We start from the raw sequence: 18,923 nt of genomic DNA, 5'->3' as shown, positions 1-18,923 counted from the left end.
TGTTTGAACTAATTGAGCTTTGAACTGCTAGAGCTTGAACTGCTATAGCTGAACTACCAGAGCTTGAACTACTCGAGCTCGAATTGCTAGAGCTTGTACTACCAGAGCTGAACCGATAGAGCCTGGAACTTATAGAGCTTGAACTGTTAGGCTGACCTGCTTGAACTTGAACTGCCAGAGCTGAATTCGATAGAGCTTGAACTGCTAGAGCTGAACTACAAGAGCTGGAACTGCTAGAGCAAACTGCAAGAACTGAACTGCTCGATCTTGAGCTGCTAGAGCAGGAACTGCTGAGCTTGAACTGCCAGAGCTTGAACAGCCAGAGCTGGATCTGCTAGAGCTGGATCTGCTGGAGCTGAGCTGCTAGAGCTGAGCTGCTAGAGCTTGAACAGCTAGAGCTGGAACTGCTGGAGCTTGAATTAATAGAGCTTGAACTGCTAAAGCTGGAACTGCTAGAGCTTGAGCAGCTAGAGCTGAACTGCTACAGATTGAACTGCTACAGCTGGAACTGCTAGAGCTTGAACTGCTGGAGATTGAACTGCTAGAGCTTGATCGGCTTAGAGCTGGAACTGCTACAAATTGAACTGCTAGAGCTGGAACTGATAGAGCTTGAGCAGCCAGAGCTGAACTGTTTGAGCTGAAATGCTAGAGCTGGAAGTGGCAACAGGCTTGAGTAGCCAAAGCTTGAACTGCTTGAGCTTAGAACTGCTAGAGCTGGAACTGAGTGAACTTGAACTGCCAGAGCTTGAACTGCTAGAACTGAACCGCTAGAGCTTGAACTGCTAGAGCTAGAACTGCTAGAGCTTGAACTGCTAGAGCTGGAGCTACTTGAGCTTGAACTGCTAGAGCTTGAAACGCCAGAGCTGGAAACGCCAGAGGAACTGCTAGAGCTTGAACAGCTTGAGCTGGAACTGCTAGAGCTGGAACTGCTAGAGCTGGAACTGCTGGAGCTTGAACTGCTAGGAGCTTGAACTGAGAGAGCTTGAACTGCTAGAGCTGGAACTGCCAGAGCTGGGACCAGAGCTGAACTGAGAGAGCTTGAACTACTAGAGCCAGAACTGCTAGAGCTGGAACCAAGAGCTTGAACTGAGAGAGCTTGAACTGATGGAGCTGAACTGGAAGAGCTGGAACTGCAAGAGCTGGAACTGCTAGAGCTGGAACCGGGAGAGCTTGAACTGAGAGAGCTTGAACTGCTAGAGCTGGAACTGCTAGAGCTGGAACTGCAGGAGCTGGAACTGCTAGAGCTTGAACCTTGAGCTGAACTGCTAGAGCTGAACTGCTAGAGCTTGAACTGCCAAAGCTTGAACTGCTAGAGGTGGAACTGCTAGAGCTGGAACTGCTAGAGCTGGAACTGCTAGAGCTGAACTGCTGCAGCTTGAACTGCTAGAGCTTGAACTGCTAGAGCTGGAACTGCTAGAGCTGGAACTGCTAGAGCTGGAACTGCTGGAGCTTGAACCATTGAGATGGAACTGCTAGGAGCTGAACTGCTAGAGCATGAACTGCATGAGCTTGAACTGCTAGAGCTGGAACTGCTAGAGCTGGAACTGCTAGCTTGAACTGCTAGAGCTGGAACTGATAGAGCTGAACTGCTAGAGCTTGAACTGCCAGAGCTGGAACTGCTAGAGCTGGAACTGCTAGATGAACTGCTAAAGCTTGAACTGCTAGAGCTGAACTGCTAGAGCTTGAACCTGCTAGAGCTGGAACTGCTAGAGCTGAACTGCTAGAGCTTGAACTGCTAGAGCTTGAACAGCTAGAGCTGGAAATGCTAGAGCTTGAACTGCCAAAGCTTGAACACTTAGAGCTGGAACTGCTAGAGCTGAACTGCTAGAGCTTGAACTGCTGGAGCTTGAACTGTTAGAGTTTGAACTGCTAGAGCTGGAACTCTAGAGCTGGAACTGCTAGAACTGACCAGAGCTGAACTCTAGAGCTTGAACTGCTAGGAGCTGAACTGCTAGAGCTGGAACTGCTAGAGCTGAACCGGAGGAGCTTGAACTGATAGAGCTTGAACTCAGAGCTTGAACTGCTAGAGCTAGAACTGCTAGAGCTGGAACCGCTAGAGCTTGAACTGATAGAGCTTGAACTGCATGAGCTGGAACCACTAGAGCTGGAACTGATAGAGCTTGAACTGCTAGAGCGAACTGCAGGAGCTTGAACTGCGAGAGCTTGAACTGCCAGAGCTGGAACTGCTAGAGCTGGAACTGCTAGAGCTGGAACTGCAGGAGCTTGAACTGCCAGAGCTTGAACTGCTAGGAGCTGAAGCTGCTAGAGCTGGACGTGCTAGGCGAACTGCCAGAGCTTGAACTACTAGAGCTGGAACTGCTAGAGCTTGAACTGCTGCAGCTGGAACCGCTAGAGCTTGAACTGAGAGAGCTTGAACCTGCTAGAGCTGGAACTGCCAGAGCGGAACTGCCAGAGCTTGAACTGCAAGAGATGGAACTGCTAGAGCTGAACTGCTAGAGCTGAACCTAGAGCTGAACTGATAGAGCTTGAACTGCTAGAGCTTGAACTGCTAGAGCTTGCAACTGCAAAGCTTGAACAGCTAGAGCGGAACTGCTAGAGGTTGAACGCTAGAGCTTGAACTGCTATGAGCTGAACTACCAGAGCTGGAACCGAGGAGCTTGAACTGCTAGAGCTTGAACTGCTAGAGCTGAACTGCTAGAGCTGGAACTGCTAGAGCTGGGAACTGCAGAGCTGGAACCGCTGAGCTTGAACTGAAGAGCTGAACTGCTGGAGCTTGAACTGCTAGAGCTTGAACTGCTAGAGCTTGAACTGCTAGAGCTGGAACCACAGGAGAGCTAGAACTGCTAGAGCTGGAACCGGCAGCTGAACTACAGAGCTTGAACTGCTAGAGCTGAACTGCAAGAGCTGGAACTGCTAGAGCTTGAACTGCTAGAGCTTGAACTGCTGGAGAGCTTGAACTGGGTAGAGCTTGGAACTGCTAGAGCTTGAACTGCTAGAGCTGAACTGCTGGAGATTGAACTGCTAGAGCTTGAACTGCTAGAGCTGAACTGCTAGAGCTTGAACTGCTAGAGCTGGAACTGCTAGAGCTTGAACAGCTAGAGCTGGAACTGCTAGAGCTGAGCTGAGAGTGGAACTGCCAGAGCTTGAACAGCTAGAGCTGGAACTGCTAGAGCGAACTAGAGCTGGAACTGCTTGAGCTGAACTCAGAGCAAAAGCTGAACTGCTAGAGCTTGAACTGCTAGAGCTGAACTGCTAGAGCTGGAACTGCTAGAGCTTGAACTGCTGAGCTTGAACTGCTAGAGAGCTTGAACTGCTAGAGCTGAACTCTAGAGCTTGAACTACTTAGAGCTGGAACTGCTAGAGCTTGAACTGCTAGAGCTTGAACTGCTAGAGCTGGAAACGCTAGAGGTGGAACAGTTAGAGCTTGAACTGCTAGAGCTGGAACTGCTAGAAATGCTAGAGCTGGAACTGCTAGAGCTGGAACTGCTAGAGCTTGAACTGCTAGAGCTTGAACTGCTAGAGCTTGAACTGAAGAGCTTGAACTGATAGAGCTTGAACTGCTAGAGCTGAACTACCAGAGCTGAACTGCTGAGCTGGAACCGGAGCTTGAACTGATAGAGCTTGAACTGCTAGAGCTTGAACTGCTAGAGCTGAACTGCTAGAGCTGGAACCGGGAGAGCTTGAACTGAGAGGTTGAACTGCTAGAGCTGAACTGTGAGCTGCAACTGCTAGAGCTGAACTGCTGGAGCTGAACTACTTGAGCTTGAACTGCTAGAGCTGGAACTGCTAGAGCTGGAACTGCTAGGAGCTGGAACCAGCAGAGCTGGAACTGGTAGAGCTGAACTGCTGGAGCTTGAACAGCTAGAGCTTGAACTGCTAGAGCTGTAGCTGCTAGAGCTGGAACTGCTAGAGCTGAACGGAGCTTGAACTACTTGAGATGGAACTGCTAGGAGCTGGAACTGCTAGAGCTTGAACCGCGAGAGCTTGAACTGAGAGAGCTTGAACTGCTAGAGCTGGAACTGCTAGAGCTGAACTGCTAGAGGTTGAACTGCTTGAGCTGAACTACTAGAGCTGGAACTGAGTGAGCTTGAACTGCTAGAGCTGAACTGCCAGAGCTGGAACTGCCAAAGCTGAACTGCTAGAGCTGAACTGCTAGAGCTTGAACTGCTAGAGCTGGAACTACTAGAGCTGAACCGGAGAGCTTGAACTGAGAGAGCTTGAACTCCTAGGAGCTGGAACTGCTAGAGCTTGAACTGCTAGGAGCTTGAACTGCTAGAGCTTGGAACACAAGAGCTTGAACTGAGAGAGCTGAACCTAGAGCTGGAACTGCTAGAGCTTGAACTGCTGGAGATTGAACTGCAGAGCTGATGCTAGAGCTGGAACTGCTACAGATTGAACTGCTAGAGCTGAACTGCCAGAGCTTGAGCAGGTAGAGCTGGAACTGCTTGAGCTTGAAATGCTAGAGCTGGAAGTGGTGCAGCTTGAAACGCTAAAGCTTGAACTGCTTGAGCTTGAACTGCTAGAGCTGAACTGAGTGAGCTTGAACTGCTAGAGCTTGAACTGCTAGAGCTTGAAATGCTAGAGCTGAACTGCTATAGCTTGAACTGCTAGAGCTTGAACTGCTAGAGCTTGAACTGCTAGAACTTGAGCTGCTAGAGCTTGAACTACTTGAGCTTGAACTGCTAGAGCTTGAACTCAGAGCTTGAACTGCTAGAGCTGGAAACGCTAGAGGTGGAACTGCTAGAGCTTGAACTGCTTGAGCTGAACTGCTAGAGCTGGAACTGCTAGAGCTGGAACTGCTGGAGCTTGAACTGCTAGAGCTTGAACTGCTAGAGCTTGAACTGCTAGAGCTGAACTGCCAATGCGTGAACTGTTAGAGGTGGAACTGCTAGAGGTGGAACTTCTAGAGGTGGAACTGCTAGAGCTGGAACCGGGAGAGCTTGAACTGAGAGAGCTTGAACTGCTAGAGCTGGAACTGCTAGAGCTGGGACCGGGAGAGCTTGAACTGAGAGAGCTTGAACTACTAGAGCTGGAACTGTTAGAGCTAGAACTGCTAGAGCTGCAAACCGGAAGAGCTTGAACTGAGAGAGCTTGGAACTGATGGAGCTTGAACTGAAGAGCTTGAACTGCTAGAGCTGAACTGCTAGAGCTGGAACTGGAGAGCTTGAACTGAGAGCTTGAACTGCTAGAGCTGGAACTGCTAGAGCTGCAACTGCTAGAGCTGGAACTGCTGGAGCGAGAACTACTTGAGCTTGAACTGCTAGAGCTGGAACTGCTGGAGCTTGAACTGCTAGAGCTTGAACTGCTAGAGCTGAACTGCTAGAGCTTGAACTGCTAGAGCTGTAGCTGCTAGAGCTGAAAGGCATAGAGCTGGAAGTGCCGGAGCTTGAACTACTTGAGATGGAACTGCTAGAGCTGGAACTGCTAGAGCATGAACTGCATGAGCTTGAACTGCTAGAGCTGGAACTGCTTGCTTGAACTGATAGAGCTGGAGCTGCAAGAGGTGGAACTGCCAAAGCTTGAACTGCTGGAGCTTGAACTGCAAGAGCTTGAACTGCTAGAGCTGAACTGCTAGAGCTGGAACCGGAGAGCTTGAACTGATAGAGCTTGAACTGCTAGAGCTGGAACTACTAGAGCTTGAACTGCTAGGGCTTGAACTGCTAGAGCTTGAACTGCTAGAGCTGAACTGCTAGAGCTGGAACTGCTAGAGCTGGAACTGTTGGAGCTTGAACTGCTAGAGCTTGAACTGCCAGAGCTTGAAATACTTGAGCTGGAACTGCTAGAGCTTGAACTGCTAGAGCTGAACTGCTGGAGCTTGAACTGCTAGAGCTTGAACTGCTAGAGCTTGAATTGCTTGAGCTTGAACTGCTAGAGCTGGAGCTGCTAGAGCTGGAACTGCCAAAGCTTGAACTGCTAGAGCTGGATCTGCTAGAGCTGGATCTGCTAGAGCTGGAACTGCTAGAGCAGGAACTGCCAGAACAGGAACTGCTAGAGCTGGAACCGCTAGAGCTGGAACTAGTAAAGCTTGAGCAGCTAGAGCCTGAACTGCAGAGAGCTTGAACTGCTAGAGCTGGAACTGCTAAAGCTGGAACTCCTGGAGATTGAACTGCTAGAGCTTGCTAGAGCTGGAGATGCTAGAACTTGAACTGCCATAGCTTGAGCACTTAGAGCTGAACTGCTGGAGCTTGAACTGCTGGAGCTTGAACTGCTGGAGCTTGAACTGCTAGAGCTAGAAATGCTAGAGCTTGAGCTGCTACAGCTGAACAGCTAGAGCTTGAGCAGGTAGAGCTGGAACTTCTAGAGCTTGAACTGCTAGACGTTGAACTGCTTGAGCTGGAACTACTAGAGCTGGAACCGAGTGAGCTTGAACTGCTAGAGCTTGAACTGCTAGAGCTTGTACTGCTAGAGCTGAACTGCTAGAGCTGGAACTGATAGAGCTTGAACTGCTAGAGCTGAACTGCATGAGCTGGAACTACTAGAGCTGAACTGAGTGAGCTTGAACTGCTAGAGCTGAACTGCTAGAGCTTGAACTGCTAGAGCTTGAACTGCTAGAGCTGAACTGCTAGAGCTGTAACTGAAATAGCTTGAACTGCTGGGCTTGAACGGCTAGAGCTGAGCTGATACAGCTTGAACTACTTGAGCTGGAACTGCTAGAGCTTGAACTGCTACAGCTGAACTGCTGAGCTAGAAACGCCAGAGGTGAACTGCTAGAGCTTGAACTGCTAGAGCTGAACTGCCAGAGCTAGAACTGCTGGCTTGAACTGCTAGAGCTTGAACTGCTAGAGCTTGAACTGCTAGAGCTTGAACTGCTAGAGCTGGAACTGCCAAAGCGTGAACTGTTAGAGGTGGAGCTGCTAGAGGTGGAACTTCTAGAGCTGAAACTGCTAGAGCTGGAACCGGGAGAGCTTGAACTGAGAGAGCTGGAACTGCAAGAGCTGGAACTGCAAGAGCTGGAACTGCTAGAGCTGGAACTTCTAGAGTTGAAACCGGGAGAGCTTGAACTGAGAGAGCTTGAACTGCTAGAGCTGCAACTGCTAGAGCTGGAACTGCTACAGCTGGAACTGCTGGAGCTTGAACTACTTAAGCTTGAACTGCTAGAGCTTGAACTGCTAGAGCTGGAACTGCTTGAGCTGGAACTGCTAGAGCTCGAACTGCTGGAGCTTGTACTTGAACTGCTAGAGCTGAAGCTGCTAGAACTGGTGGTGCTAGAGCCGAACTGCTGGAGCTTGAACTAGTTGAGATGGAATTGCTAGAGCTGGAACTGCAAAAGCTTGAACCGGGAGAGCTTGAACTGAGAGAGCTTGAACTGCTAGAGCTGGAACTGCTAGAGCTGGAACTGCTAAAGCATGAACTGCATGAGCTTGAACTGCTAGAGCTGGAACTGCTTGAGCTTGAACTGCTGGAGTTTGAACTGCTGGAGCTTGAACTGCTAGAGCTGGAACTGCTGGAGCTTGAACTGCTAGAGCAGACTGCTAGAGCAACTGCTAGAGCTTGAACTGCCAAAGCGTGAACTGTTAGAGGTGGAACTGCTGGGTGGAACCAGAGCTGGAACTGCTAGAGCTGGAACCAAGAGAGCGAACTGAAGAGCTTGAACTGCTAGAACTGGAACTGCTAGGCTGGAACTGCCAGAGCTGGAACTGCTAGAGTTGGAACCGAGGAGAGCTTGAACTGAGAGAGCAACTGCTAGAGCTGGAACTGCTAGAGCTGGAACAGCTGGAGTTTGAAATACTTGAGCTTGAACTGCTAGAGCTTAAACTGTTAGAGCTGAAACTGCTAGAGCTGGAACTGCAAAAGCTGGAACTGGTAGAGCTGGAACTGCTGGAGCTTGAACAGCTGAGCTGAACCACTAGAGCTGGAGCTGCTGAGCTGGAGCTGCTGAAGCTGAACTGCTGGAGCTGAACTCCCAGAGATGGAACTGCTAGAGCTGGAACTGCTAGAGCTGAACTGGAGAGCTTGAACTGAGAGAACTGAACTGCTGAAGCTGAAACTGCTAGAGCTGGAACTGCTAGAGCATGAACTGCATGAAGCTTGAACTACTAGTGCTAGAACTGCCCAAGCTGAACTGATGGGCTGGAGCTGCTAAGCTGAAACCTGCCAAACCTGGAACTGCTGGAGCTGGAACCGGGAAGCTTGAACTGATAGAGCTTGGTGCTAGAGCTGGAACTACTGGAGCTTGAACTGCTAGGGCTTGAACTGCTAGAGCTTGAACTGCTAGAGCTGGAACCGCTAGAGCAGGAACTGCTAGAGCTGGGTGTTGGAGCTTGAACTGCTAGAGCTTGAACTGCTGGAGCTCGAAATACTTGAGCTGGAACGGCTAGAGCTTGAACTGCTAGAGCTGGGTGCTAGAACTGAACTGCTAGAGCTGGAACTGCTACAGCTGGAACTGCTAGAGCCTTGAACTGGAGCTTGAACTCCTGGAGCTGAACTGCTTGAGCTTGAACTGCTAGAGAGCTGGAGGGTGCTAGAGTGGAACTGCCACAGCAGGCTGCAAGAGCTTGAACTGCTAGAGCTGGAACTGCTAGAGCTGGAACCGGGAGGCAGACTGAGAGAGCTTGAACTGCTAGAGCAGGAACTGCTGGAGCTGGGAACTGCTGGGCTTGAACTGCCAGGCTTGAACTGCTACAGCTGGAACTGCTACAGCTTGAACTGCTAGAGCTGGAACTGGTTGAGCTGGAACTGATAGAGCTGGAACTGCTAATGCTCGAACTGCTGGAGCTTGAACTGCTAGAGCTTGAACTGCTAGAGCTGAAGCTGTAAGAGCTGGAACTGCTAGAGCTGGAACTGCTGGAGCTTGAACTACTTGAGCTGCAACTGCTACAGCTGGAACAGCTAGAGCTTGAACCGAGAGAGATTGAACTGAGAGAGCTTGAACTGCTAGAGCATGAACTGCAAGAGCTTGAAATGCTAGAGCTGGAACTGCTAGAGCTGGAACTGCTAGAGCTTGAACTGCATGAGCTGGAACTACTAGAGCTGGAACTGATTGAGCTTGAACTGCTAGAGCAGACTGCTAGAAGCTTGAACTGCTAGAGCTTGAACTGCTAGAGATGGAACTGCTAGAGCTTGAACTGCTGGGGCTTAAGTCTGCAGCAGACTGAACTGCAGCAGTGCTACAGCTTGAACTACTTGGGCTGGAAGTGCTAGAGCTGAACTGCTAGAGCTTGAACTGCAGAGCTGGAAACGCTAGATGTGGAACTGCTAGAGCTTGAACTGCTTGAGCTGGAACTGCTAGAGCTGGAACCACTAGAGCTGGAACTGCTGGAGCTTGAACTGCTAGAGCTTGAACTGCTAGAGCTTGAACTGATAGGGCTGGAACTCCAAAGCGTGAACTGTTAGAGGTGGAACTGCTAGAGGTGGAACTCCTAGAGCTGGAACTGCTAGAGCTGAAACCGGGAGAGCTTGAACTGAGAGAGCTTGAACTGCTAGAAGCTTGAACTGCTTGAGCTGGAACTGCTAGAGCTTGAACTGCTAGAGCTTGAACTGCTAGAGCTGAACTGCTAGAGCAGACTGATAGATGTGGAGCTGCTAGGCTGGAACTGCTAGAGCTGGAACTGCTGGAGCCAGACTGCTACAGCTGGAACTGCTGAAGCTTGAACCGAGAGAGCTGAACTGAGAATGTTTAAACTGCTAGAGCTGGAACTGCTAGAGCATGAACTCCAAGAGATTGAACTCAAGAGCTGGAACTGCTAGAGCTTGAACTGTAAGAACTGGAGCTGACAGACTGGAACTGCCAAAGCAAACTGCGAGAGATGGAACTGCTAGAGGTGGAACTGCTAGAGGCTAAATTGCTAGAGCTGGAACTGCTGGGCTTGAACTACTTGAGCTGTAACTGCTACAGGTGGAACTGCTAGAGCTGAACCAGGATAGCTTGAACTGAGAGAGCTGGAACTGGAAGAGCTGGAACTGCTAGATTTTGAACTGCTAGAGCTTGAACTGCTAGAGCTTGAACTGCTAGATTTGGAACTGCTAGAGCTGGAACTCCTTGATCTGGGACTGCTGGAGCTTGAACTGCTGGCCTTGAACTGCTAGAGCTTGAAATGGTAGAGCTGGAACTGCCAGAATGAACTACTACAGCAGACAGCCAGAGCTGGAGCTGCTAAAGCTGAAAGAGCTACAGCCCACCGAACTGAGGCTGGAACTGCTAGAGCTGCAACTACTAGAGCTGGAACCTGCTAGAGCTTGAACTGCTATAGCTGGAACTGCTAGAACAGGAACTGATAGAACTGGAACTGAAACTGGTGGAGCTGGAACTGCTGGAACTGCTAGAACTGGAACTGCTAGAGCAGGAACTGCTAAAGCTGGAACTGCTAGAACAGTAACTGCTGAGCTGGAACTGCTAGAGCTGGAACTGCTAGAGGCTGGAACTACTAAAGCTTGAGCAGCTAGAGCTTGAACTGCTGGAGCTGGAACTGCTAGAGCTGGAACTGCTGAAGCTGGAACTCCTGGAGATTGAACTGCTAGAGCTTGAGCAGCTAGAGCTGCAAGAATGCTAAGCAACTGCCATAGCTTGAGCACTTAGAGCTTGAACTGCTGGAGCTTGAACTGCTGGAGCTGGAACTGCTAAGCTTGAGCTGCAACAGCTGGAACAGCTAGAGCTTGAGCAGGTAGAGCTGGAACTGCTAAGCTTGAACTGTGAGCTGGAACTACTAGAACTGGAACTAGTGAGCTTGAACTGCTAGGCTGAACTAGAGCTGGAACTGCTAGAGATTGAACTGCTAGAGCTTGAACTGCTAGAGCTTGAACTGCTTGAGCTGGAACTACTAGAGCTGGAACTGAGTGAGCTTGAACTGCTAGAGCTGAACTGCTATAGTTTGAACTGCTAGAGCTGGAGCTGCTCGAGCTTGAACTGCTGGAGCAGACTGCTAGAGCTTGAGCTGCTAGAGCGAACTACTTGAGCTGGAACTGCTAGAGCTTGAACTGCTAGAGGTGGAACTGCTAGAGCTTGAACTGCTTGGCTGGAACTGCTAGAGCTGGAACTGCTAGAGCTGGAACTGCTAGAGCTTGAGCTGCTGGGGAACTGCTAGAGCGAACAGCTAGGCTGGAGCTGCTAGAGCTGAACTGCCAAAGCGTGAACTGCTAGAGGTGGAACTGCTAGAGGTGGAACTTCTAGAGCTAAGACTGCTAGAGTTGGAACTGGCAGAGCTTGAACTGAGAGAGCTTGAACTGCTAGAGGTGGAACTAATAGAGCTGGAACCGGAAGAGCTTGAACTGCTGGAGCTTGAGCAGCTAGAGCTGGAACTGCTACAGATTGAACTGGTACAGCTAGAAATGCTAAAGCTTGAACTGCTGGAGATTGAACTGCTAGAGGTTGATCGGCTAGAGGTGGAACTGCTACAGATTGAACAGCTAGAGCTGGAACTGCTAGAGCTTGAGCAGCTAGAGCTGGAACTGCTTGAGCTTGAAATGCTCGAACTGGAACTGGTACAGCTTGAGCAGCTAAAGCTTGAACTGCTTGTCCTTGAACTGCTAAAGCTGGAACTACAAGAGCTTGAGCTCCTAGAGTTGAAATTGCTAGAGCTGGAACTTATAGAGCTTGAAGTGCTAGAGCAGGAACTGCTAGAGCTGGAACTGCTAGAGATTGAGAAGCTAGAGCTTGAACTGCTAGAGCAGGAACTGCTAGAGCTGGAACTGCTAGAGCTTGAACTGCTACAGCTGGAACTGCTACAGCTGGAAATGCTAAAGCTGGAACTGCCAGAGAATGAACTGCTATAGCTTGAACAGCTAGAGCTGGATCTGCTAAAGCTGGAAGAGTTACAGCCTGAACTGCTAGAGCTGGAAATGCTAGAGCTAGAACACCTAGAGCTGGAACCGAAACTGCTAGAGATTGAACTGCTAGAGCTGGCACTGCTAGAACAGGAACTGATAGAGCTGGAACTGAAACTGCTTGAGCTGGAACTGCTAGAGCTGGAACTGCTAGAGCAGTATCTGCTAGAGCTGGAACTGCTAGAGCTAGAACCGCTAGAGCTGGAACTACTAAAGCTTGAGCAGCTAGAGCTTGAACTGCTAGAGCTGGAACTGCTAGAGCTGGAACTCCTAGAGAATGAACTGCTAGAGCTTGAGCAGCTAGAGCTGGATATGCTAGAGCTTGAACTGCCATAGCTTGAGCACTTAGAGCGTGAACTGCTGGAGCTTGAACTGCTAGAGCTGAATCAGCAGGAGCTTGAGCCAAGCTAAGAAGGAACAGCCAGCTGAAAGCAGGTAGAGCGGAACCAAGCAGAGCTTGAACTGCTAGGAGATTGAACTGAGAGAGCTTGAACTGCTAGAGCATGAACTGCAAGAGCTTGAAATGCTAGAGCTGGAACTGCTAGAGCTGGAACTGCTAGAGCTTGAACTGCATGAGCTGGAACTACTAGAGCTGGAACTGATTGAGCTTGAACTGCTAGAGCTTGAACTGCCAGAGCTTGAACTGCTAGAGCTTGAACTGCTAGAGATGGAACTGCTAGAGCTTGAACTGCTAGAGCTTGAAGTGCTACAGCTTGAACTGCTACAGCTTGAGCTGCTACAGCTTGAACTACTTGAGCTGGAAGTGCTAGAGCTTGAACTGCTAGAGCTTGAACTGCTAGAGCTGGAACTGCTAGAGCTGGAACTGCCAAAGCGTGAACTGTTAGATGTGGAACTGCTAGAGGTGGAACTTCTAGAGCTAGAACTGCTAGAGCTGGAACCGGCAGAGCTTGAACTGAGAGAGCTTGAACTGCAAGAGCTTGAACTGCTAGAGCTGGAACTGCTACAGCTGGAACCGGGAGAGCTTGAACTGAGAGAACTTGAACTGCTAGAGCTGGAACTGCTTGAGCTGGAACTGCTACAGATCGAACTGCTTGAACTGGAACTGCTAGAGCTTGAACTGCTAGAGCTTGAACTGCTAGAGCTTGAGCTGCTAGAGCTTGAACTACTTGAGCTGGAGCTGCTACAGCTTGAACTGCTAGAGCTTGAACTGCTTGAGCTGGAACTGCTAGAGCTGGAACTGCAAGAGCTTGAGCTCCTAGAGCTGGAATTGCTAGAGCTGGATCTTATAGAGCTGGAAGTGCTAGAGCAGGAACTGCTAGAGCTGGAACTGCTAGAGATTGAGAAGCTAGAGCTTGAACTGCTAGAGCAGGAACTGCTAGAGCTGGAAATGCTAGAGCTTGAACTGCTACAGCTGGAACTGCTACAGCTGGAAATGCTAAAGCTGGAACTGCCAGAGAATGAACTGCTACTGCTCGAACAGGTAGAGCTGGATCTGCTAAAGCTGGAAAAGTTACAGCCCGGATTGCTAGAGCTGGAAATGCTAGAGCTGGAACACCTAGAGCTGGAACCGAAACTGCTAGAGCTTGAACTGCTAGAGCTGGAACTGCTAGAACAGGAACTGATAGAGATCGAACTGCTTGAGCTGGAACTGCTAGAGCTTGAACTGCTAGAGCTTGAACTGCTAGAGCTTGAGCTGCTAGAGCTTGAACTACTTGAGCTGAAACTGCTAGAGCTTGAACTGCTAGAGGTGGAACTGCTAGAGCTTGAACTGCTTGAGCTGGAACTGCTAGAGCTGGAACTGCTAGAGCAGTATCTGCTAGAGCTGGAACTGCTAGAGCTAGAACCGCTAGAGCTGGAACTACTAAAGCTTGAGCAGCTAGAGCTTGAACTGCTAGAGCTGGAACTGCTAGAGCTGGAACTACTTGAGATTGAACTGCTAGAGCTTGAGCAGCTAGAGCTGGATATGCTAGAGCTTGAACTGCCATAGCTTGAGCACTTAGAGCGTGAACTGCTGGAGCTTGAACTGCTAGAGCTGGAACTGCTAGAGCTTGAGCTGCTACAGCTGGAACAGCTAGAGCTTAAGCAGGTAGAGCTGGAACTGCTAGAGCTTGAACTGCTAGAGCTTGAACTGCTTGAGCTGTAACTACTAGAGGTGGAACTGAGTGAGCTTGAACTGCTAGAGCTTGAACTCCTAGTTAGAGATTGAACTGCTAGAGCTGAACTGCTAGAGCTGTAACTGCAAGAGCTTGAACTGCTAGAACTTGAACTGCTTGAGCTGGAAACTACTTAGAGCTGGAACTGAGTGAGCTGAACTGCTAGAGTGGAACTGGTAGAGCCAGAAATGCCAGAGCTGAACCACGGACCTGGAACTGTAGCTTGAACTGCGCGAGCTGAATGGCCAGAGCTGGAAACGCTAGAGGTAAACTGCTAGAGCTAACCGCTAGAGCTGGAACTGCTAGGCTGGAACTGCTGGAGCTTGAACTGCTAGAGCTGAACTGCTAGAGCTGAACTGCTAGAGCTGAACTGCCAAAGTGAACTGTTAGATGTGGAACTGCTAGAGGTGAACTTCTAGAGCCAGAACTGTTGCTAGAGCTTGAACTGCTAGAGCTGGAACTGCTAGAGCTTGAACTGCTAGAGCTAGAACTGCTAGAGCTTGAACTGCTAGAGCTTGAGCTACTTGAGCTTGAACTGCTAGAGCTTGAACTGCTAGAGCTGGAAACGCTAGAGGTGGAACTGCTAGAGCTTGAACTGGTTGAACTGGAACTGCTAGAGCTGGAACTGCTAGAGCTGGAACTGCTGGAGCTTGAACTGCTAGAGCTTGAACTGCTAGAGCTTGAACTGCTAGAGCTGGAACTGCTAGAGCTGGAAACCACTTGGAGCTGAACTGCTAGAACTCTGGAACTGCCAGAGGTGGAACTGCCAGAGCTTGAACTGAGCTGAACTGCCAGAGCTGGAACTGCAAGAGCTGAGCCCTGGAGCTGGAATTGCCAGAGCTGGATTCAGAGCTAGTGCTAGAGCAGGAACTGCTAGAGCTGGAACTGTTAGAGATTGAGAAGCTAGAGCTGAACTGCTAGAGCAGGAATCAAGCAGAGCTGGAAACAGCTTGAACTGCTACAGCTGAACTGCTAAGCAGTTGAAATAAGTAAAAGCTGGAAACTGCCAGAGAATGAACTGTTACTGCTTGAACAGCTAGAGCTGGAGTCTGTTAAAGGAAGAAAGCAGCCCGATTGCTAGAGCTGGAAATGCTAGCTGAACACCTAGAGCTGGAACCGAAACTGCTAGAGCTTGAACTGCTAGAGCTGGAACTGCTAGAACAGGAACTGATAGAGATCGAACTGCTTGAGCTGGAACTGCTAGAGCTTGAACTGCTAGAGCTTGAACTGCTGGAGCTTGAGCTGCTAGAGCTTGAACTACTTGAGCTGAAACTGCTAGAGCTTGAACTGCTAGAGGTGGAACTGCTAGAGCTTGAACTGCTTGAGCTGGAACTGCTACAGCTGGAACTGCTAGAGCAGTATCTGCTAGAGCTGGAACTGCTAGAGCTAGAACCGCTAGAGCTGGAACTACTAAAGCTTGAGCAGCTAGAGCTTGAACTGCTAGAGCTGGAACTGCTAGAGCTGGAACTCCTGGAGATTGAACTGCTAGAGCTTGAGCAGCTAGAGCTGGATATGCTAGAGCTTGAACTGCCATAGCTTGAGCACTTAGAGCTTGAACTGCTGGAGCTTGAACTGCTAGAGCTGGAACTGCTAGAGCTTGAGCTGCTACAGCTGGAACAGCTAGAGCTTGAGCAGGTAGAGCTGGTACTGCTAGAGCTTGAACTGCTAGAGCTTGAACTGCTTGAGCTGGAACTACTAGAGGTGGAACTGAGTGAGCTTGAACTGCTATAGCTTGAACTGCTAGAGATTGAACTGCTAGAGCTGGAACTGCTAGAGCTGGAACTGCTAGAGCTTGAACTGCTAGAACTTGAACTGCTTGAGCTGGAAACACTAGAGGTGGAACTGCTAGAGCTTGAACTGCTAGAGCTGAAACTGCTAGAGCTGGAACTGCTGGAGCTTGAACTGCTAGAGCTTGAACTGCTAGAGCTTGAACTGCTAGAGCTGGAACTGCCAAAGCGTGAACTGTTAGATGTGGAACTGCTAGAGGTGGAACTTCTAGAGCTAGAAATGCTAGAGCTGGAACCGGCAGAGCTTGAACTCAGAGAGCTTGAACTGCTAGAGCTAGAACTGCTAGAGCTGGAACCGGGAGAGCTTGAACTGAGAGAGCTTGAACTGCTAGAGCTTGAACTGCTAGAGCTGGAACTGCTAGAACAGGAACTGATAGAGATCGAACTGCTTGAGCTGGAACTGCTAGAGCTTGAACTGCTAGAGCTTGAACTGCTAGAGCTTGAGCTGCTAGAGCTTGAACTACTTGAGCTGAAACTGCTAGACCTTGAACTGCTAGAGGTGGAACTGCTAGAGCTTGAACTGCTTGAGCTGGAACTGCTAGAGCTGGAACTGCTAGACCTGGAACTGCTGGAGCTTGAGCTGCTAGAGCTTGAACTGCTAGAGCTTGAACTGCTAGAGCTGCAGCTGCTAGAGCTGAAACTGCCAAAGCGTGAACTGCTAGAGGTGGAACTGCTAGAGGTGGAACTTCTAGAGCTGAGACTGCTAGAGTTGGAACCGGGAGAGTTTGAACTGAGAGAGCTTGAACTGCTAGAGCTGGAACTGATAGAGCTGGAACCGGAAGAGCTTGAACTGAGAGAGCTTGAACTGCGAGAGCTGGAACTATTAGAGCTAGAACTGCTATAGCTGGAACCGGGAGAGCTTGAACTGAGAGAGCTTGAACTGCTGGAGCTTGAACTGCAAGAGCTTGAACTGCTGGAGCTTGAGCAGCTAGAGCTGGAACTGCTACAGATTGAACTGCTACAGCTGGAACTGCTAAAGCTTGAACTGCTGGAGATTGAACTGCTAGAGCTTGATCGGCTAGAGGTGGAACTGCTACAGATTGAACTGCTAGAGCTGGAACTGCTAGAGCTGGAGCAGCTAAAGCTGGAACTGCTTGAGCATGAAATGCTCGAGCTGGAACTGGTACAGCTTGAGCAGCTAAAGCTTGAACTGCTTGTCATTGAACTGCTAGAGCTGGAACTGCAAGAGCTTGAGCTCCTAGAGCTGGAATTGCTAGAGCTGGAACGTATAGAGCTTGAAGTGCTAGAGCAGGAACTGCTAGAGCTGGAACTGCTAGAGATTGAGAAGCTAGAGTTTGAACTGCTAGAGCTTGAACTGCTAGAGCAGGAACTGCTAGAGCTGGAACTGCTACAGCTTGAACTGCTACAGCTAGAACTGCTACAGCTGGAAATGCTAAAGCTGGAACTGCCAAAGAATGAACTGCTACAGCTTGAACAGCTAGAGCTGGATCTGCTAAAGCTGGAACAGTTACAGCCTGAACTGCTAGAGCTGGAAATGCTAGAGCTGGAACACCTAGAGCTGGAACCGAAACTGCTAGAGCTTGAACTGCTGGAGCTGGAACTGCTAGAACAGGAACTGATAGAGCTGGAACTGAAACTGCTTGAACTGGAACTGCTAGAGCTGGAACTGCTAGAGCAGGAACTGCTAGAGCTGGAACTGATAGAGCAGGAACTGCTAGAGCTGGAACTGCTAGAGCTGGAACTGCTAGAGCTGGAACTACTAAAGCTTGAGCAGCTAGAGCTTGAACTGCTAGAGCTGGAACTGCTAGAGCTGGACCTCCTGGAGATTAAACTGCTAGAGCATGAGCAGCTAGAGCTGGAGAACCTAGAGCTTGAACTGCCATAGCTTGAGCACTTAGAGCTTGAACTGCTGGAGCTTGAACTGCTAGAGCTGGACCTGCTAGAGCTGGAGCTGCTACAGCTGGAACAGCTAGAGCTTGAGCAGGTAAAGCTGGAACTGCTAGAGCTTGAACTGCTAGAGCTTGAACTGCTTGAGCTGGAACTACTAGACCTGGAACTGAGTGAGCTTGAACTGCTAGAGCTTGAACTGCTAGAGCTGGATCTGCTAGAGCTGGAACTGGTAGAGCTTGAACTGCTAGAACTTGAAATGCTTGAGCTGGAACTACTAGATCTGGAACTGAGTGAGCTTGAACTGCTAGAGCTTGAACTGGTAGAGCTTGAACTGCTAGAACTTGAACTGCTAGAGCTTGAACTGCTAGAGGTTGAACTACTTGAGCTGGAACTGCTAGAGCTTGAACTGCAAGAGCTTGAATGGCTAGAGCTTGAAACGCTAGAGGTGGAACTGCTAGAGCTTGAACTGCTAGAGCTGGAACAGCTAGAGCTGGAACTGCTGGAGCTTGAACTGCTAGAACTTGAACTGCTAGAGCTTGAACTGCTAGAGCTGGAACTGCCAAAGCGTGAACTGTTAGGGATGGAACTGCTAGAGGTGGAACTTCTAGAGCTGGACCTGCGAGAGCTGGAACCGGGAGAGCTTGAACTGAGAGAGCTTGAACTGCTGGAGCTTGAACTGCAAGAGCTTGAACTGCTAGAGCTCGAACTGCTACAGCTGGAACCGGGAGAACTTGAACTGAGAGAGCTTGAACTTCTAGAGCTGGAACTGCTAGAGCTGGAAATGCTAGAGATCGAACTGCTTGAGCTGGAACTGCTAGAGCTTGAGCTGCTACAGCTTGAGCTGCTACAGCTTGAACTGCTAGAGCTGGAGCTGCTAGAGCTGGAACTGCTAGAGCTGGAACTGCTGGAGCTTGAACTACTTGAGATGAAACTGCTACAGCTGGAACTGCTAGAGCTTGAACCGGGAGAGCTTGAACTGACAGAGCTTTTAATACTAGAGCTGGAACTGCTAGTGCTGGAACTGCTAGAGCATGAACTGCATGAGCTTGAACTGCTAGAGCTGGAACTGCTTAAGCTTGAACTGATAGAGCTGGAGCTGCTAGAGCTGGAACTGCCAAAGCTTGTACTGCTGGAGCTTGAACTACAAGAGCTTGAACTGCTAGAGCTGGAACTGCTAGAGCTGGAACCAAGAGAGCTTGAACTGATAGAGCTGGAGCTGCTAGAGCTGGAACTGCCAAAGCTTGAACTACTAGAGCTTGAACTGCTAGGGCGTGAACTGCTAGAGCTTGAACTGATAGAGCTGGAACTGCTAGAGCTGGAACTGCTAGAGCTAGAACTGCTGGAGCTTGAACAGCTAGAGCTTGAACTGCTAGAGCTTGAAATACTTGAGCTGGAACTGCTAGAGCTTGAACTGCTAGAGCTGGAACTGCTAGACCTTGAACTGCTAGAG

At 49.7% G+C, this 18,923-nt stretch overlaps 4 protein-coding genes across 4 annotated transcripts; 3 read left to right on the top strand and 1 right to left on the bottom strand.

Moving 5' to 3' along the window:
• Positions 1-2,132: 2,132 nt before the first annotated feature.
• LOC121858930 (involucrin-like) lies at positions 2,133-7,803 on the top strand (the record flags this gene model as incomplete). The annotated part of the gene is made up of 4 exons (XM_042355584.1): positions 2,133-2,274; positions 6,221-6,319; positions 6,775-6,988; positions 7,608-7,803. Coding segments are annotated over 4 exons (651 nt in total), but the record flags the coding sequence as incomplete, so codon positions are not given.
• Positions 7,804-9,707: 1,904 nt separating this feature from the next.
• LOC121858926 (involucrin-like) lies at positions 9,708-12,057 on the top strand. Its single transcript, XM_042355583.1, has 6 exons — positions 9,708-9,783; positions 10,510-10,619; positions 11,026-11,265; positions 11,386-11,496; positions 11,671-11,799; positions 11,938-12,057. The coding sequence occupies exons 1-6, from the start codon at positions 9,708-9,710 to the stop codon at positions 12,055-12,057; spliced, it is 786 nt and encodes a 261-aa protein (XP_042211517.1).
• Positions 12,058-15,842: 3,785 nt separating this feature from the next.
• LOC121858925 lies at positions 15,843-17,019 on the top strand. Its single transcript, XM_042355582.1, has 3 exons — positions 15,843-15,860; positions 16,551-16,915; positions 17,007-17,019. The coding sequence occupies exons 1-3, from the start codon at positions 15,843-15,845 to the stop codon at positions 17,017-17,019; spliced, it is 396 nt and encodes a 131-aa protein (XP_042211516.1).
• Positions 17,016-18,329, bottom strand: LOC121858931 (uncharacterized protein DDB_G0271670-like; the record flags this gene model as incomplete). The annotated part of the gene is made up of 4 exons (XM_042355585.1): positions 17,016-17,027; positions 17,095-17,249; positions 17,344-17,979; positions 18,090-18,329. Coding segments are annotated over 4 exons (1,043 nt in total), but the record flags the coding sequence as incomplete, so codon positions are not given.
• Between the last annotated feature and the right edge of the window lie 594 nt (positions 18,330-18,923).

This window comes from Homarus americanus, unplaced genomic scaffold (genome assembly GCF_018991925.1).
Source record: "Homarus americanus isolate GMGI-L3 unplaced genomic scaffold, GMGI_Hamer_2.0 scaffold3192, whole genome shotgun sequence".
In the NCBI taxonomy this organism is placed as follows: Eukaryota; Metazoa; Arthropoda; class Malacostraca; order Decapoda; family Nephropidae; genus Homarus; species Homarus americanus.
The sequence above is the reverse complement of the archived record's forward strand: the minus strand, read 5'-3'. Positions and strand labels throughout refer to the sequence as shown.